Here is a 13,784-nt window from a genome sequence, read left to right as displayed (position 1 = left end):
CTGCAGAGAGCTGGACAAAGCTCCAGAACTGGTTTAGACTAGTTAGTAAAGTTATGGTAGAACACAGATATTGTTGCCTTGTAATTAGTTTTTCATTTTTCATAACTCTGTTATATACACTCACCGGCCACTTTATTAGGCACACCTGTTCAATTGCTTGTTAACACAAATAGCTAATCAGCCAATCACATGGCAGCAACTCAATGCATTTAGGCATCTAGACGTGGTGAAGACGACTTGCTGAAGTTCAAACCGAGCATCAGAATGGGGAAGAAAGGGGATTAAAGTGACTTTGAACGTGGCATGGTTGTTGGTGCCAGACGGGCTGGTCTGAGTATTTCAAAAACTGTGAGCGGCAGTTGTGTGGACGAAAATGCCTTGTTGATGTCAGAGGTCAGAGGAGAATGGGCAGAGTGGTTCGAGATGATAGAAAGGCAACAGTAACTCCAACAACCAAGGTTTGCAGAATACCATCTCTGAACGCACAACACGTCGAACCTTGAAGCAGATCGGCTACAGCAGCAGAAGACCCCACCGGGTGCCACTCCTGTCAGCTAAGAACAGGAAACTGAGGCTACAATTCGCACAGACTCACCAAAATTGGACAATAGAAGATTGGAAAAAACGTTGCCTGGTCTGATGAGTCTTGATTTCAGCTGCGACATTCAGATGGTAGGGTCCGAATTTGGCGTAAACAACATGAAAGCATGGATCCATCCTGCCTTGTATCAACGGTTCAGGCTGGTGGTGGTGGTGGTGTAATGGGGTGGGAGATATTTTCTTGGCACACTTTGGGCCCCTTAGTACCAATTGAGCATCGTTTAAACGCTACGCCTTGTTCAATCTATGCTACGAACAATTAAGGCAGTTCTGAAGGCAAAAGGGGTCCAACCCGGTACTAGCAAGGTGTACCTAATAAAGTGGCCGGTGAGTGTATATTTACTAAGCATGGTATTCAAAGTGAGCACAGTGCGAAAAGAACAGCATCTAGTGTTTGACATTTGAATCGTTTATTAAATCAGCGTCTGTTACACCTCAAATTCTCCTCTCGGACAGTGTGAGTGACAGTGGACGTTCAGATACAACTGAAAAACCTGGAGGACTGACATCGATTTGAAGAGCAGTTTCACAGCAGCTGTCTCACATTGTATTTTTTTTAAATTATTATTTATTTTTACATTAGACGAACAGCATCAACACTGACCACCAATTCATCATTAGTAGGAACCAAGTAGAAAAAACAATCAGAGAAAAGGGATTAAAAAGAGCTTCATGTTTCTCTAAGTAGTTTTTTTTTAAAGCTAAATACTGTAACGCTGTAAGTTCAGTTTGTTCTTATTGTATATTCTTACGTTTGAGTAAATTCAAGTTGAAGAGAGTGAACACCGGATGTCTGCATGCTAATTGGTTGATTTGCTGGGCCTATCTACAACCATCACTGACTGTACATAAAACAAAGACACTCACAAACACACCGGGCTGCCTCCGAGGCTCCTGATTCACTAAGCATTTAGACCGCAACTAAAATTGAAAGATTGATACCACATTAAGAAGTCAGTTTGTTCGTTATTAGTGATTCAAATAGTGACATGATTGGCTGCTCGAACAGATGAGCTCACCCTCATTTGATGATCATAAGCATTGTAATCAGACAATCAATGGGAAGCAAATTGGTGTATACTGTATTAGTGTATGTCACAAATGATGTCTTGTTAGTTAGTATAAGCTGATCACCAGTGTTCAAACCTGGCTTCCACCCAACTGTGGGTGATCAATAAGTAGTTCCATCGAGCTGCTGCTCAAACCATCTTGGGAAATCAAAAACAACCTGCAAATACAGAGTTTAGACACAGCTAAGCTAGCCTCAAACCTGTCTCTGTACAGGTGTCAGGATGATTTCAACAAAGTGCTCGTCTGATCATTGAACCCCCCCCCACACCTTTCTAATAGAGGGGCTGCAGTGATTGGCCACGTGTATGCGAAAGCATGTATTGTGACAAAATGGGCAGGAGGTGAACACTCTTTTTTACCTTTATAAAGTGGCCTTGTTATTTTGTTTTGCACGATTGCTCATGGTGTTTCATTGTGTCGCTCACTCAGGGAGAGGATTACATAAATCTGTTATTTCCACACTGTCCTGTTGTTAAACCTTCAGCTCTTGTGTGTTGTAAAGGACCAAACATCCACCACACAGCCCTGCTCCCATGAGGATGTGATGTCTTTATTTTTTAGCAGGATGGATTATGAGGGAGGCAGTGTGTTAGTGTTCAGAATCTTTGCAGCATGGTTCAGTGACACACTGATGCATTTACTGGAGATGGAGAGCTCACTTATGCAGCCCATAATCTCTACGACACAGGAAGGAATCAATCTCTTAAAGAAGTGACACACACATCACCTGTTTCTGGAAAGAGTGACAGATTCATTGTGACACTGGAACACACAGTGTATGATGGGTAGAGACCTGTGTGTCCACAGACTGTTCAGAGAGACGGCTTCAACTGCCACTCGTAGACCTCTAACAATGTGAGGGAGATTTACACTGAAACAAGACTTCAAAAACAAAAAAAGATCCTACACCCCCCAACATGTTCCACAGCAAGTTCCACTATCACATATGGTGCCTCTCCTCTCTTGTTTCTGGATATACTTGTTTTTACATAGTCTGTACAGTGTCAATATACACGTTATCTATATCGAGTGTGTATGTAAGAGTGAGTGAGCTGTACATCACACGCACGCACACACACACACACAGTGACACAAAGAAAAAGTGTCATTTAGCTTAAGATTAACTGTGACACTGTCATTTGGACCTTTAAGATGGAATATAATGTTTTTTTCAGGATTGTCTGTGTGTGTGTGTGTGTGAAGTATTCACAATCATCCACAATCAATTTCAGTCGTGTTACAAAACCCCCTAATGAATCAAAATGATACAGCAAGATTCACACAGTCGTACATCAATACACAGGTGCCTGACTACATTCACACAATCATACATATACATACACGTGTTGTAAGAAAAACACGTGCACACATACAGGAGGCTATAATACTGTATCTGGAGAAGGCATTAAGGAAATCTCAAATAAATATAAAATAAATTAAATTATATAAAAAGAACGGGTTAAAAAACATAGAAATTCTGTTAAATACAGCACAAATCTCAAATGAGTTGAATACACAGCAGTAGCTGATCATAGACAGAGACAAATGTGGATGTAAGAGACAAGCAGATTGTGTAAACCATGAGACAGGAGGACAGACAAGCACGCACACAGGTACATGCATTCACAAAGCATTAGTGAGCAGAAAGGCCTGTCGCTCAGTGACTGGGTGGACTGATGCTCTGCTGTCAGATCAGGTGAGGTGGTGGATGGCGGTGAGATGGAAGGATGGAGGAGAGGAGGGTGGGAGGATGGAGGTGAGGAAGGATGGGAGGAGAAGAGGCTGGGAGGTTGGAGGTTAGCAAGAAGGATGGAGGAGAGGAGGATGGAGGTGAGCAGGAAGGATGGAAGAGAGGAGGGTGGGAGGATGGAGTGAGGGGTGGAGGTGAGCAGGAAGGATGGAGGAGAGGAGGGTAGGAGGATGGAGGTGAGGTGAGGTGGAAGGATAGAGGAGAAGCGGCTGGGAGGTTGGAGGTTAGCAAGAAGGATGGAGGAGAGGAGCATTGAGGTGAGCAGGAAGGATGGAAGAGAGGAGGTCGGGAGGATGGAGATGAGGGGAAGAGGCTGGGAGGATGGAGGTGAGCAGGAAGGTTGGAGGAGAGGAGGGTGGGAGGATGGGGGAGAGGTGGGAGGATGGAGGAGAGGAGGGTGGAAGGATGGAGGTGAAGAGGGTGGTGAGGATGGTGGGAGGAGTGTGGCAGTATGAAGGTGAGGTGGGAGGAGGGGGGGTGAGCATGCCCTCCTGCTGTGAGCTGTGGTCAGTGGACACAGATTCTGTCTGATGCGGAAGGAGTTTGTTTGGAGAGCAGAACCATGGAGCAGCCACCCGTCACCTGTCATGGAGCCAAGGTGAGAGTCACTGGTTCTGTCTGCACAGTAGGAGCAGCTGAACACCGTGGGGTCTGGGAGGCTGTCCATGTCACATGACTGCCCACCACCATGTTGAGTGATCAGAACATGGACACCAAACAACAGCTGCAGTGTCATTCAGTCATTAACCTCAGACACAGTTTCCCTCTGACAGATGATTGAAGCGTTTGTCTGACTTGCTCTGTGATGACGTCACGACTCCTCTTTGCTTGTGTCACATGTGTTGATTGTCACTTTGGCCATAGTGGCTGCTGTGCAAGTGTTGGAATAGTGATGCTGCATTCATGTCAAATGGACCGAATGGGAAGAACACCAGGAAACCTAATCATCAGCATGTAGAGGCGTTAACCTCCGTGTCCCCTTGTTAACAAGTACAACCAGATTAAAGCCACTTCCTGTTTGATTACCTGTTAATGACCGACTCTGATGACAGTGTGAGACACTGACTCACAGTGAGAAGCTGCTTCAAGTTCAGGGTTCAAAGTCCGTCTGATTCCATACAATATGATAACATGTAATCACTGAACTATTTAACACTGGAAACTCAGACTGCTTATAGTCAGTGTGAAACTAGAGCCTATCAACAGCCTCTGACTACAGCACAGTCGGTTGCATATTCTAAGTGTTGTGTGAAAGGCATTAGTACAACGTTTACATTAGTGTGAACAGGCTGTGTGCAGGACCCCCAAAACCTCATGTTAGACTTTTAATAGAACGTCTATCTGTAAGAACGTACCAAAGTATGTACGTATGATGGAGAATTGATGGGGACAATGTGGTCTACAAATATTTATTATTATTAATATTTCACTTTTTTATCAATTTCCCAATTCCATTAACTAATAATTAAATAATATTATTCATTATATCAATGTAAAGGGGACCAGGAGAAGCATCCTAAAATTAAATGATTCATTCATTTAAGTTGCACCTGATGAACCTTAACTTTGCTGTAGCTGGCAGAGAGGTCAGTGCACAGCCACCTTGTGCACTCAGTCTGTTGTACTTTACAAGTGTGTAACAATACAGGAACACTTTGGACGACTGTGCTGGCAGTGTGGAATTGATGTGTGTTCGAGAAAGTACTGCACATAGATGCACTGTGTGAATGGCTCAACTGTAGTGAAGAGAGCTTTGTGTGGTCATCAAGACTAGAAAAGTGCTATATAAATACAGACCATTTCATACCTGACATCAGTGCCTACAGCAGCGAGGAGAGAATAAGAGATGTTTTGACATTTAAATCAATATGAGAAAGGTAAATCCAGAGTTTTTGGAGACCTGCAGAGAGCCTGTGCAAAGTGTAGAGTCAGTGATCACAATCAGCCATGAAGTACACTGAGTGACACTGTTCACTATGTTGCATTAACTTCAAACTAAAATAAACTTAACCACGGTCTATAATAATGTGTCTGTCCAACACCGTGAAAACTGTGCACAACTCTGGGTGATTCAGTGTCCATGTTCTCGTCACTTGATGGCTAAGAGGCCAACTCTCACAGTATCACTGTCTTCCTTGCACTCCTTTAACAGAATGAAGTGAGGTTCACTCTTCTCTCTCCCTGTCCGTCCCGTGGAAGCAGCACACGTGTGCTGCAGTGAAGAGTTTTCAGCTCCTACCCTGGCAGTGTGAAAAGTTCTGTTTGCTGCCTGTGAAAACACGTTGGTCACAGCATCACCTCTCAGTCGGAGAATCTAACAGATAATATGATATCATGAGACAGTGATAGAACAGTGCAGTTAGGATTCACCTGTTGTGAAAATCTGGTGCTGGAAGTGTTGTTCAGCCAGTGTGTGACAGAGGCAGAATTCCTGCTCTGTGTCGGATGGTGGTGTTCACGGCAGAGGGTGAAATCCTGGGGCTGAACATGTGTGCCTGTACTGTGTGTGTGTGTGTGTGCGTGCGTGTCAGTATGACAGTGTATGTGTGTGTGAGCAGGAGAAAACAAAGACAAACACCAGTTCATTTCAAACTTACAAGTTGGATTTAAAATGAACCAGTGAAACATGACTCCGATGACATGATGAGATCCCTGCTGATTCCTTCATATTCTATGTGTACAGTCGATTAGTGCATGTGAAGGCACACACAGTACTATATGAAAACCTTGTCACTCCAATAGCGGCAGAAAAAGAAAAACAGCTGGTTCAACTCAAAATGTACAGAGGACAGAGTCAGATCAGTAGAGTTAGTTCTAGGAAAGTAAACATGTTGGAGATGTGAGGTATTCACCCAGCAGCAGAATGAATGTATGATGTCCCTGTGCTGGGGGAGAGCGTAGAGGCCTGTCATGGAGGGGGTTAAAGGGAGTGTAGAGGAGGGTGGGAGTGAAGTGTGTGTGTGTGTGTGTATAGAGGCAGTGGTGGTGGTGGTGGGGGGGCTATAGGATTCCATCCATGAAGCTGGTGTCCAGCCGCTGGATGAGCACACGGATGAAGGACATCTCCTTGCGAGTATTCTCAAAGATGATCCTGGGGTCGTCGGACTGGCAGCGGAGACAGTTGGGAGCCATGACCATTGCCAGGTTGTTCACATCCATCTTGGTGATGACCACATTGGCAGACTGAGCAAACACCTGTGAACGCAACACACAGCAGAGATCTGCATTCTGAAGGTCGTCGGAGGTAAGACTAAAGAATTTATTTCATATACATTTAAACTCCTGCCAATTTGACATGAACCTTAGATCTTTGGTAACTTACCAGCATTAAAAACCTATACTTGTATTCACAGTATGTGAAGATTAGATAGTAAATACTTGATCTGTGGCTAACATGCATCGGTCTCTTTAACAAGCACTTGCTGCAGGTGTGAGGAAAAGCTGCAACATCATTTCCAGCTTTTGACTGCGAGTTCTGTGTATCGTGGAGCTGCTGTTGAATATTGTTTGTGTAATGTTTCAGAGCTGTGAGCAGTGGAAACTAAACTGCATTCATCTCCACTGCATTGGAGTAGAGGGCCAAAAAACTAGGTGAAGAAATACACTCACTAACCCAAACTGTAGTTCCTAGGTTGTAGGTCTTCAACAATGTCTCAGAGGTAAATTTATGTCAAGGAAATGTTTCAGTAAAATCAGAGTGTATCTGTCTGATTGACAGGAGTCTAACCCTATCATAACCATGCATACTGGTCCAACATCAGCTCCAGTCCTACAACTTTGTCATTTTAAGTATCAAGTGTCTTAAAGGTCCAGTGTGTAAGATTTAGGTGACAGGGATCTATTGGCAGAAATTGAATATAAAATAATCCTAGTGATGTTTTCACTAGTGTGTTTCATCTAAAATGTACGAATTGTTGTTTTCTTTACCCTAGAATGGTTCCTTTATATTTAAATACCTTATCTTTACATCTGGAGCAGGTCCTCTCTACAGAGGCCGCCATGTTTTTTACAGTATCCCAAACTGGACAAACTAAACACCTTTTGAGTTATTATGACAACTGAAGGCTACCAAAGTTTTTCTTTTTTTTGTTTGGAAGAGGGGGTTAGGTGAGGGGTATTCTGCAACATGCAACTTCACCACTAGATGTCACTAAATTATACACACTGAACCTTTAAGTCATGTCTCCATATTGCAATAGCAACCAAAACTAAATCAGAGTGACACTAGCACAAGTCCCTAGGAAGTATTGATGTTAGTGCTGGGCTGTGATGTAAGATGATTTATCATGCTCGTTTTCAGCCTTGTTTAATATTTGTTTATTTATTATGATTTATTTTGGCCTTTCCATGATCCACTCCTAATTTAGTTCGATCTGTCTGTTATGCAGCCCCTCACTCAGGTAACCCCCTGTACCAGCCAGGCCTGCTTAAGACGCAAGTGTCTTCTGATTGTTCTGGAAGCCTGCAGAGGGGCCTCAACTAACTAGTAACTAAAAACAGAATAGAATTGATTGGAAATGACAACTTCTCAAATCAACATCTCAATTCCTATAGTGTAAGATTATAATGGATTAAGTCTTTATCATATTCCGTGTATACAAATGTTTGTATATATTCCTCTGTTAGCAGGTGTACATGTTAGAAATGTACACAAAATACAAAAACTGACTACAGACTGAAGTGGTAAATATCTACAACTAATACAATGTTATTCACCAAATGACAAAAAATCGTGACGAGCTGACATCAGCAATAGTAGAAACAATGTTGGAACCTAGTGTTCAGAGCAGCGTAATCCCTGTGTAGCCTGTGTATGTTACCTGTAGGAAGCGGATGAGGTAGCAGAGCACCAGTTTGTTGATGTGTGGCAGACCCAGCACCACATTGATGGCTGCCTCTGGGTTGTCATAGTGACTGATACACTCGTCATAAAACTCGTGAGGGATCAGTGGCTCCTCCAGCTCCCTGTACCAGAGCTTCAGCAGGGATGCTGGGGACACACGGGAGGACACATAGACAGGGTCAGAGCACATTCACATGAACCCGTTACTGCAGGTGAACCATCTGGTCTGAGTTTGTGTGTGTGTGTGTGTGTGTGTGTGTGTGTGTGTGTTAACCTGGGATGTGTGGGTCTTCCAGTCCTGTGGGGATTTTCCATTGATCCACTTGCAGCTTGAGGGCATTGACTTCATCAATGTCACCTGGTACTCTGGAGGTCAAAGGTAGCATGATAATTACATTTCTGTATTTCTTTATATGCACACGGTTGTGTTAACCCTGAAATCTCCAAAAACCTCCAAGCAGCTCCACAGTGGAGGAGTTGAATGCTTTTGGGAAGCTGATGTTTTCTTTGATACTGAGCTCAATATTCCATATTTTAGAGTGGCTATAATAACTGCTGGTCGGGATGAACCTGCATTTCCTTCAGCTTCACATAGCTCCACAGTGACTTTCAGTCTGCTGTGTATCTCAGCCCTCTCATAGCACTGATATCAGCTACAGCCGGCCACAGCTGTAAAAAGCTACTGTTCTCTAACAGCAAACAGACCGGAGGCAGCAAAAAGATATGGTTGAAAACACATTCTAATTCTAATCAGTTCATCTCTGAGCCAAAGTTATCATCAACAGCAACTGAATATCCCTACATAGTTCCTGATATATCATGGCGGTTCCTTTCACAAATCCCTCTCACCTGAAGATGCCTTCTGTCTGGTCCCCATTAAGTCCCAGAACCTCTTCAGAGAGGCGAGTCTGCACCCAAGGTAGCTGGCTGTCTGGATACCGCTCCTTCTGCAGGGCCATTACCTCCTCCAGCGAGGAACTAAACATGGAGGGACTGAAGATGGCATTTCTGGCATGCATGATCTCCTCCAGACAGGGCTTTTGCAGGCCCTGAGGACAGACACGCACACACACACACACAAGTTAATATTCATACAGCAGGCTGATGAAGGGCAGTTTGAGGACTTGAAAAGAGTGAGACAGCAGTGGGAGGAGAGGACAGTCAGTTCATCCACAGGACATTCAGCTCATTAATGTCCTGTTAGCAGATTAACACCAGTCAAACCATGGAGTCCTAAAAGTGACAAATGATTCCTGTTAGTGACCTACTGAGACTCTGGCACTACACGGTACACAGGTTCTGAGCCAAGCTGCTGTCTGCCAACACACTCACAAAACACACATGTGACATGTAATACCAAAACCATGGGTATTAATCTGCTGCTATATCAGCCTCTACTACTCTAGTTTCAGGCTTTTTCACCAGGCTGCATGTGTTCCCATTCAGGCACAAGAGCATTAATGAATAGTCAGCATACAGTCGTCTTTCTAGTTCTTTGAAATGAGGTGGTGGTCACAGGCCGGTCCAGTGCTTTCACACCAAAATGGGAAAAGCAGATATTTAAGTTCTGGCCTGGACCTATCAGCAGATGCAGCCTGGACCCCCTGAGGTGTGACATGTGCAGCCATGTTTGCTGCATCACACGCTGGTAAATCAAGTCTTACTCTATAGTTAATGGATTTGAACTGAGATATTCTCCTCCATATCCATCTGACACTGTGGTGCCTAGTCAGCTGACTGAGATACTGTGGTGATTTGATCTCTCTATTGCAGGTTCTGAAAGAAGCATATGCTAGTTCCCACCCAAAAGTCTAAAAACTTGAGAATGGCGATGCAGACATGTGGTGGTGAATTGACTTTATCATAAACCTTAAACCAAAAGTTTTATTTGTGCTTGTGCAGCATCACTGTTCCGCAAAAAACGACAATTGTAAAATATATTTAAGAATTAATATATATATTTATTTAAAGAACATTACGCACAGCAACCATAAAAAGACTTGCAGAACCAAGCAATTAATTGTAGTTAATAGTTTTTCTAACCCTGTGCATATAACACTAAGTATGACTCTAGTTTTCATTTTGTTTTTGTGTGTAAATTCACTGCAGTGAGGACGACTGGGCTGTCAGGGGCACTAAAGAACACTTAAAAAAAATTAACAAACTTTGTTTACCTTCAAACTTCTATTTTTAAAAAGATGGTGGAGGTTAGGATACCACTGATTGTCAAGATCAATTTTTTAAGGTGTGAAGTAATTGGTCCAATTGTTGTAAACATAAATACTGCGGTGACACTGGTGTGCAATGTTGCATGATGGATGCACTGGCACTGTTAGAGAAATATGTGAATAGAACGATCAGGAGAAAATGCATGTGCAGTGACCACGAAAATGTCTGGCCCATTATGATGACGGACCCATCAGCTGATTTAGTTTCTCTAGAGCATGGATCTTAGTGTTGAACTGGGTCCAGCAATAGAGCATCATCATGCATACACAAATGTTACGGCTCAAAGTTCACCAAAGCTGAATTCCATGCAAAGCAATGCTGCTGTTTTGCTTCGCCACAGGTAGCCAACGGATCGAGGCAGATGGCCACATTGAGTCAGGTTCTGCTAGAGGTTTCTTCCAGGTAATGATGTAATGAATGTTTTTTTCTCTCCACAGTCGTGAGTGGGAACTGTTTGGTTTATCTATAATTTTAACGTCTCATATTTTACACCTTTCTGGGATTTAATTTGAGGTATTGGTGACCCTAAGATGATATATCAGTGGTTTAAAGTCGAAAAAACTGCTGCAATGTGTATTTCCATGTCCTCTCTTCTGCCTCTCTCTGGAGCTGCAGATAGAACAGTGCTGTTTTCGCCTGCCTCTTGAGCCCCTCCTCTGATTGGCTGACTGCACTTTGAGTGACACGCTACGAGGCCTATCACCGGTCACATTCTGGCGCATTTCACAATCTCTGGCTGTAACACAGCTGAAAGTCACATTATGTCTGGATACAGCTATAGAAGACCAGCCACATATTTACAGTCAGTTACAACAGGATGTTTCTGAACGGTAAGTTACACCGTCCTCATGTTTGTTCAAGTTTTAGTAGGACAGTCAGCCGATGTAGAAGTAATGTCCTGAGTTACAGTACGGAGTTTCACAACGGAGTTTTACAATGAAGTTTCAATATGGAGTAACATCTAGGTTACTCCGTACTGAGCACACCGGCACGGCACATCAGAAGAAATAAAGTATAACCGCTGGTCTCGAACAGTAACGTTCTTAGGGAGAATGTGCACATTCTCTTTCTTGCATCCCTCCACGCTGCAGTGTTTCTTCAGTGTTGTTTGTTGTGGTTAGCCTGTGGTAGCTAACAAGCTGCTAGCTCAGCAACATCTCTGCTTCATGTCGCGTTTGGTGTGGAGGGTTGTTGGTGGGGAGCAGGGGTGGTGGGTTCGGAGGCTGGACTTATACTGGCTGGGTGGGGCTGAGAGACGAGTGCAATCCCGAATGACATCATACGGGGGAGGAAGTACGAAACGCGACGTTTCGATAACATATTTCTTAGAATGGACTGAGTGAAAAAGTCTGCGGAGTGACTGTTTTCATACTTTGAGGGTACCTACTGACCCCCTTCAAGTAATTACACATAGTAAAAGCCCAGAAAATGTATTTTACACAATATGGGCCCTTTAAGATGTGAAGTGCCTTGAGATGATGTATGTAATTATTGGTACTATACAAATAAAATTGAATTTAACCTCAGAGAGAGCCACATGTGATGGATCCCTCTCCCAGGACGGACAGAAGAACATAATGGAAGGTGTGTCTATGTTTTAGAAATCAGATTATTTTTGTGTACAACATTTTCTGGTTATGTGCAAATGTATACAAATTAATGAATCCTTTACAATGTTTTATAAACAGATGTGGATTAATTCGCTGGTGAAAATAGTCTCTACTTTTATCCTGTTTGACTAATATTTGCTGAAAATTACATTCAGAAAATTAAATGGATTTTTTTTATGAACCTGTATATTTGTGAGTTGTTTATTTTCTGTATAGATTAACATCTTAAATAGGAACCAGAGAGCTTGGTGCTAAGAGCCACAAACTACTTAGCGAAGTCAGTAAGTCAAAAGAGGTACACTCACAATAAGAAAACGAAAACAACCGCCAGACATATTTTTTGGGAAGGTGAATCCAGTTTGACAACATAAAGACAGACAAAGATTCTTACCTTCTTAGGTCCAGTCAGTGCAGCTTTAGTCAGTTTCCTGTGACAGTATTTAGCATAGCTGCTGATGGCTACTCCTGGAAAAACAGAGAATAGAAGACATTTTTACAACTTTGGGAGATTTCCGGTCTTTTTTAGCTGAAACTGTTTTATTCCGCTCAGGAGGCTGGAATAACAGGGACAGGGTCAGAGACATATTAAAAGCTTCAGTGGAGTGGAGGCCATGAGGATTTAATTTCCATGATGCCAGATTATAAAATAATCCAGATTTACTCCATTAAAACAGTCAGATTTTCAGGATATTCTGAAACAAAGTACACTACAAAGTAGCTTTACTGATGTTTATAATAAGTTGCCATGGAAAAAAAACCTGACCAGCACCAGGTTTTTATCATCTACCCCTTTAGGAAACACAAAAAGTTTCAATATTAAATGGAAAAATGACACACTAAATGAAAAGATCACTTAATTTTTTTTCAGTTAAGACAGTTAAGACATTTAGATCTAAATACTCTGAACTTTCAACACAATACATGAAATATATGCTTAACACTCCCTTAGTATCTGTCAAGGGCAACCTGACAGGCATTTGTCCTACATGTGCACTGACTGAGTCACCTATAGGGGGCAGCAGAGTACAAGTACATCTGTATTCTGTCTGATTTAGAGGCAGAAGAGACAGGAACAACTCTGAAATACACTTGAAAGTGCTTTGCTATTATACTGTCAATGCTAATGTCTCCTACTGCGCCTCCTGCTGACACAGAGCTGGCCTTCAACACAGAGCTGTCTACAGGAGCTCCTATCTACACGGGATCTAGGTTTGCAGATTATTGATTCTCTGTTTAGAATAAGAGTATCAGTTTCACTCTTATCTATTTCATCTTGGACTTCCCCAAAGAGAGTAATGAGTGCACTTCAGATCAATATTCTCCACATTTACAAAACATTTTCCCTTGTAAACAACTTCAAAATGCAGAATCTATGGAAATGCATTGGTGAACCTATGGTGTGAGAACTTCAATTAAAAAATATCTGGTGTCTAGTTGTTCCTGTTCCTCTGGTGAGAGTTTTCACTGAAACATACAGAGCAGCTCGTATAAGATGAGGTCTGGGTTGAACAGTTGAAATGCATTGAATTCATTTCATTTTCACTTGGAGCACAAAATCAGGATTCATATTTTTATGGTTCTATTTAAGCAACTCTAAGCACAAGCTAAATCTTTGGACGTGGTGGTGTCCTGTAAAAGTCAGTACTGACATGAGGCACCTGGTTATTCTCTCAATATTTAA

The 13,784-nt window shown here is 42.6% G+C and overlaps 1 protein-coding gene across 1 annotated transcript in view; it reads right to left on the bottom strand.

The window, feature by feature from the left end:
* Positions 1-6,002: 6,002 nt before the first annotated feature.
* Positions 6,003-13,784, bottom strand: part of arhgap39 (Rho GTPase activating protein 39) — an 82,035-nt gene continuing 74,253 nt past the window's right edge. The window contains exons 7-11 of the mRNA XM_035177212.2: positions 12,495-12,568; positions 9,114-9,313; positions 8,539-8,630; positions 8,242-8,411; positions 6,003-6,616 (exon numbers count right to left, since the gene is read on the bottom strand). Coding sequence (XP_035033103.1) covers positions 6,422-6,616; positions 8,242-8,411; positions 8,539-8,630; positions 9,114-9,313; positions 12,495-12,568 — 731 coding nt within the window. The 3' untranslated portion in view covers positions 6,003-6,421. The remainder of the gene's footprint in view (positions 6,617-8,241; positions 8,412-8,538; positions 8,631-9,113; positions 9,314-12,494; positions 12,569-13,784) is intronic.

The sequence above is a fragment of the Hippoglossus stenolepis genome, chromosome 14, assembly GCF_022539355.2.
Source record: "Hippoglossus stenolepis isolate QCI-W04-F060 chromosome 14, HSTE1.2, whole genome shotgun sequence".
Classification (NCBI taxonomy): Eukaryota; Metazoa; Chordata; class Actinopteri; order Pleuronectiformes; family Pleuronectidae; genus Hippoglossus; species Hippoglossus stenolepis.
The sequence above is the reverse complement of the archived record's forward strand: the minus strand, read 5'-3'. Positions and strand labels throughout refer to the sequence as shown.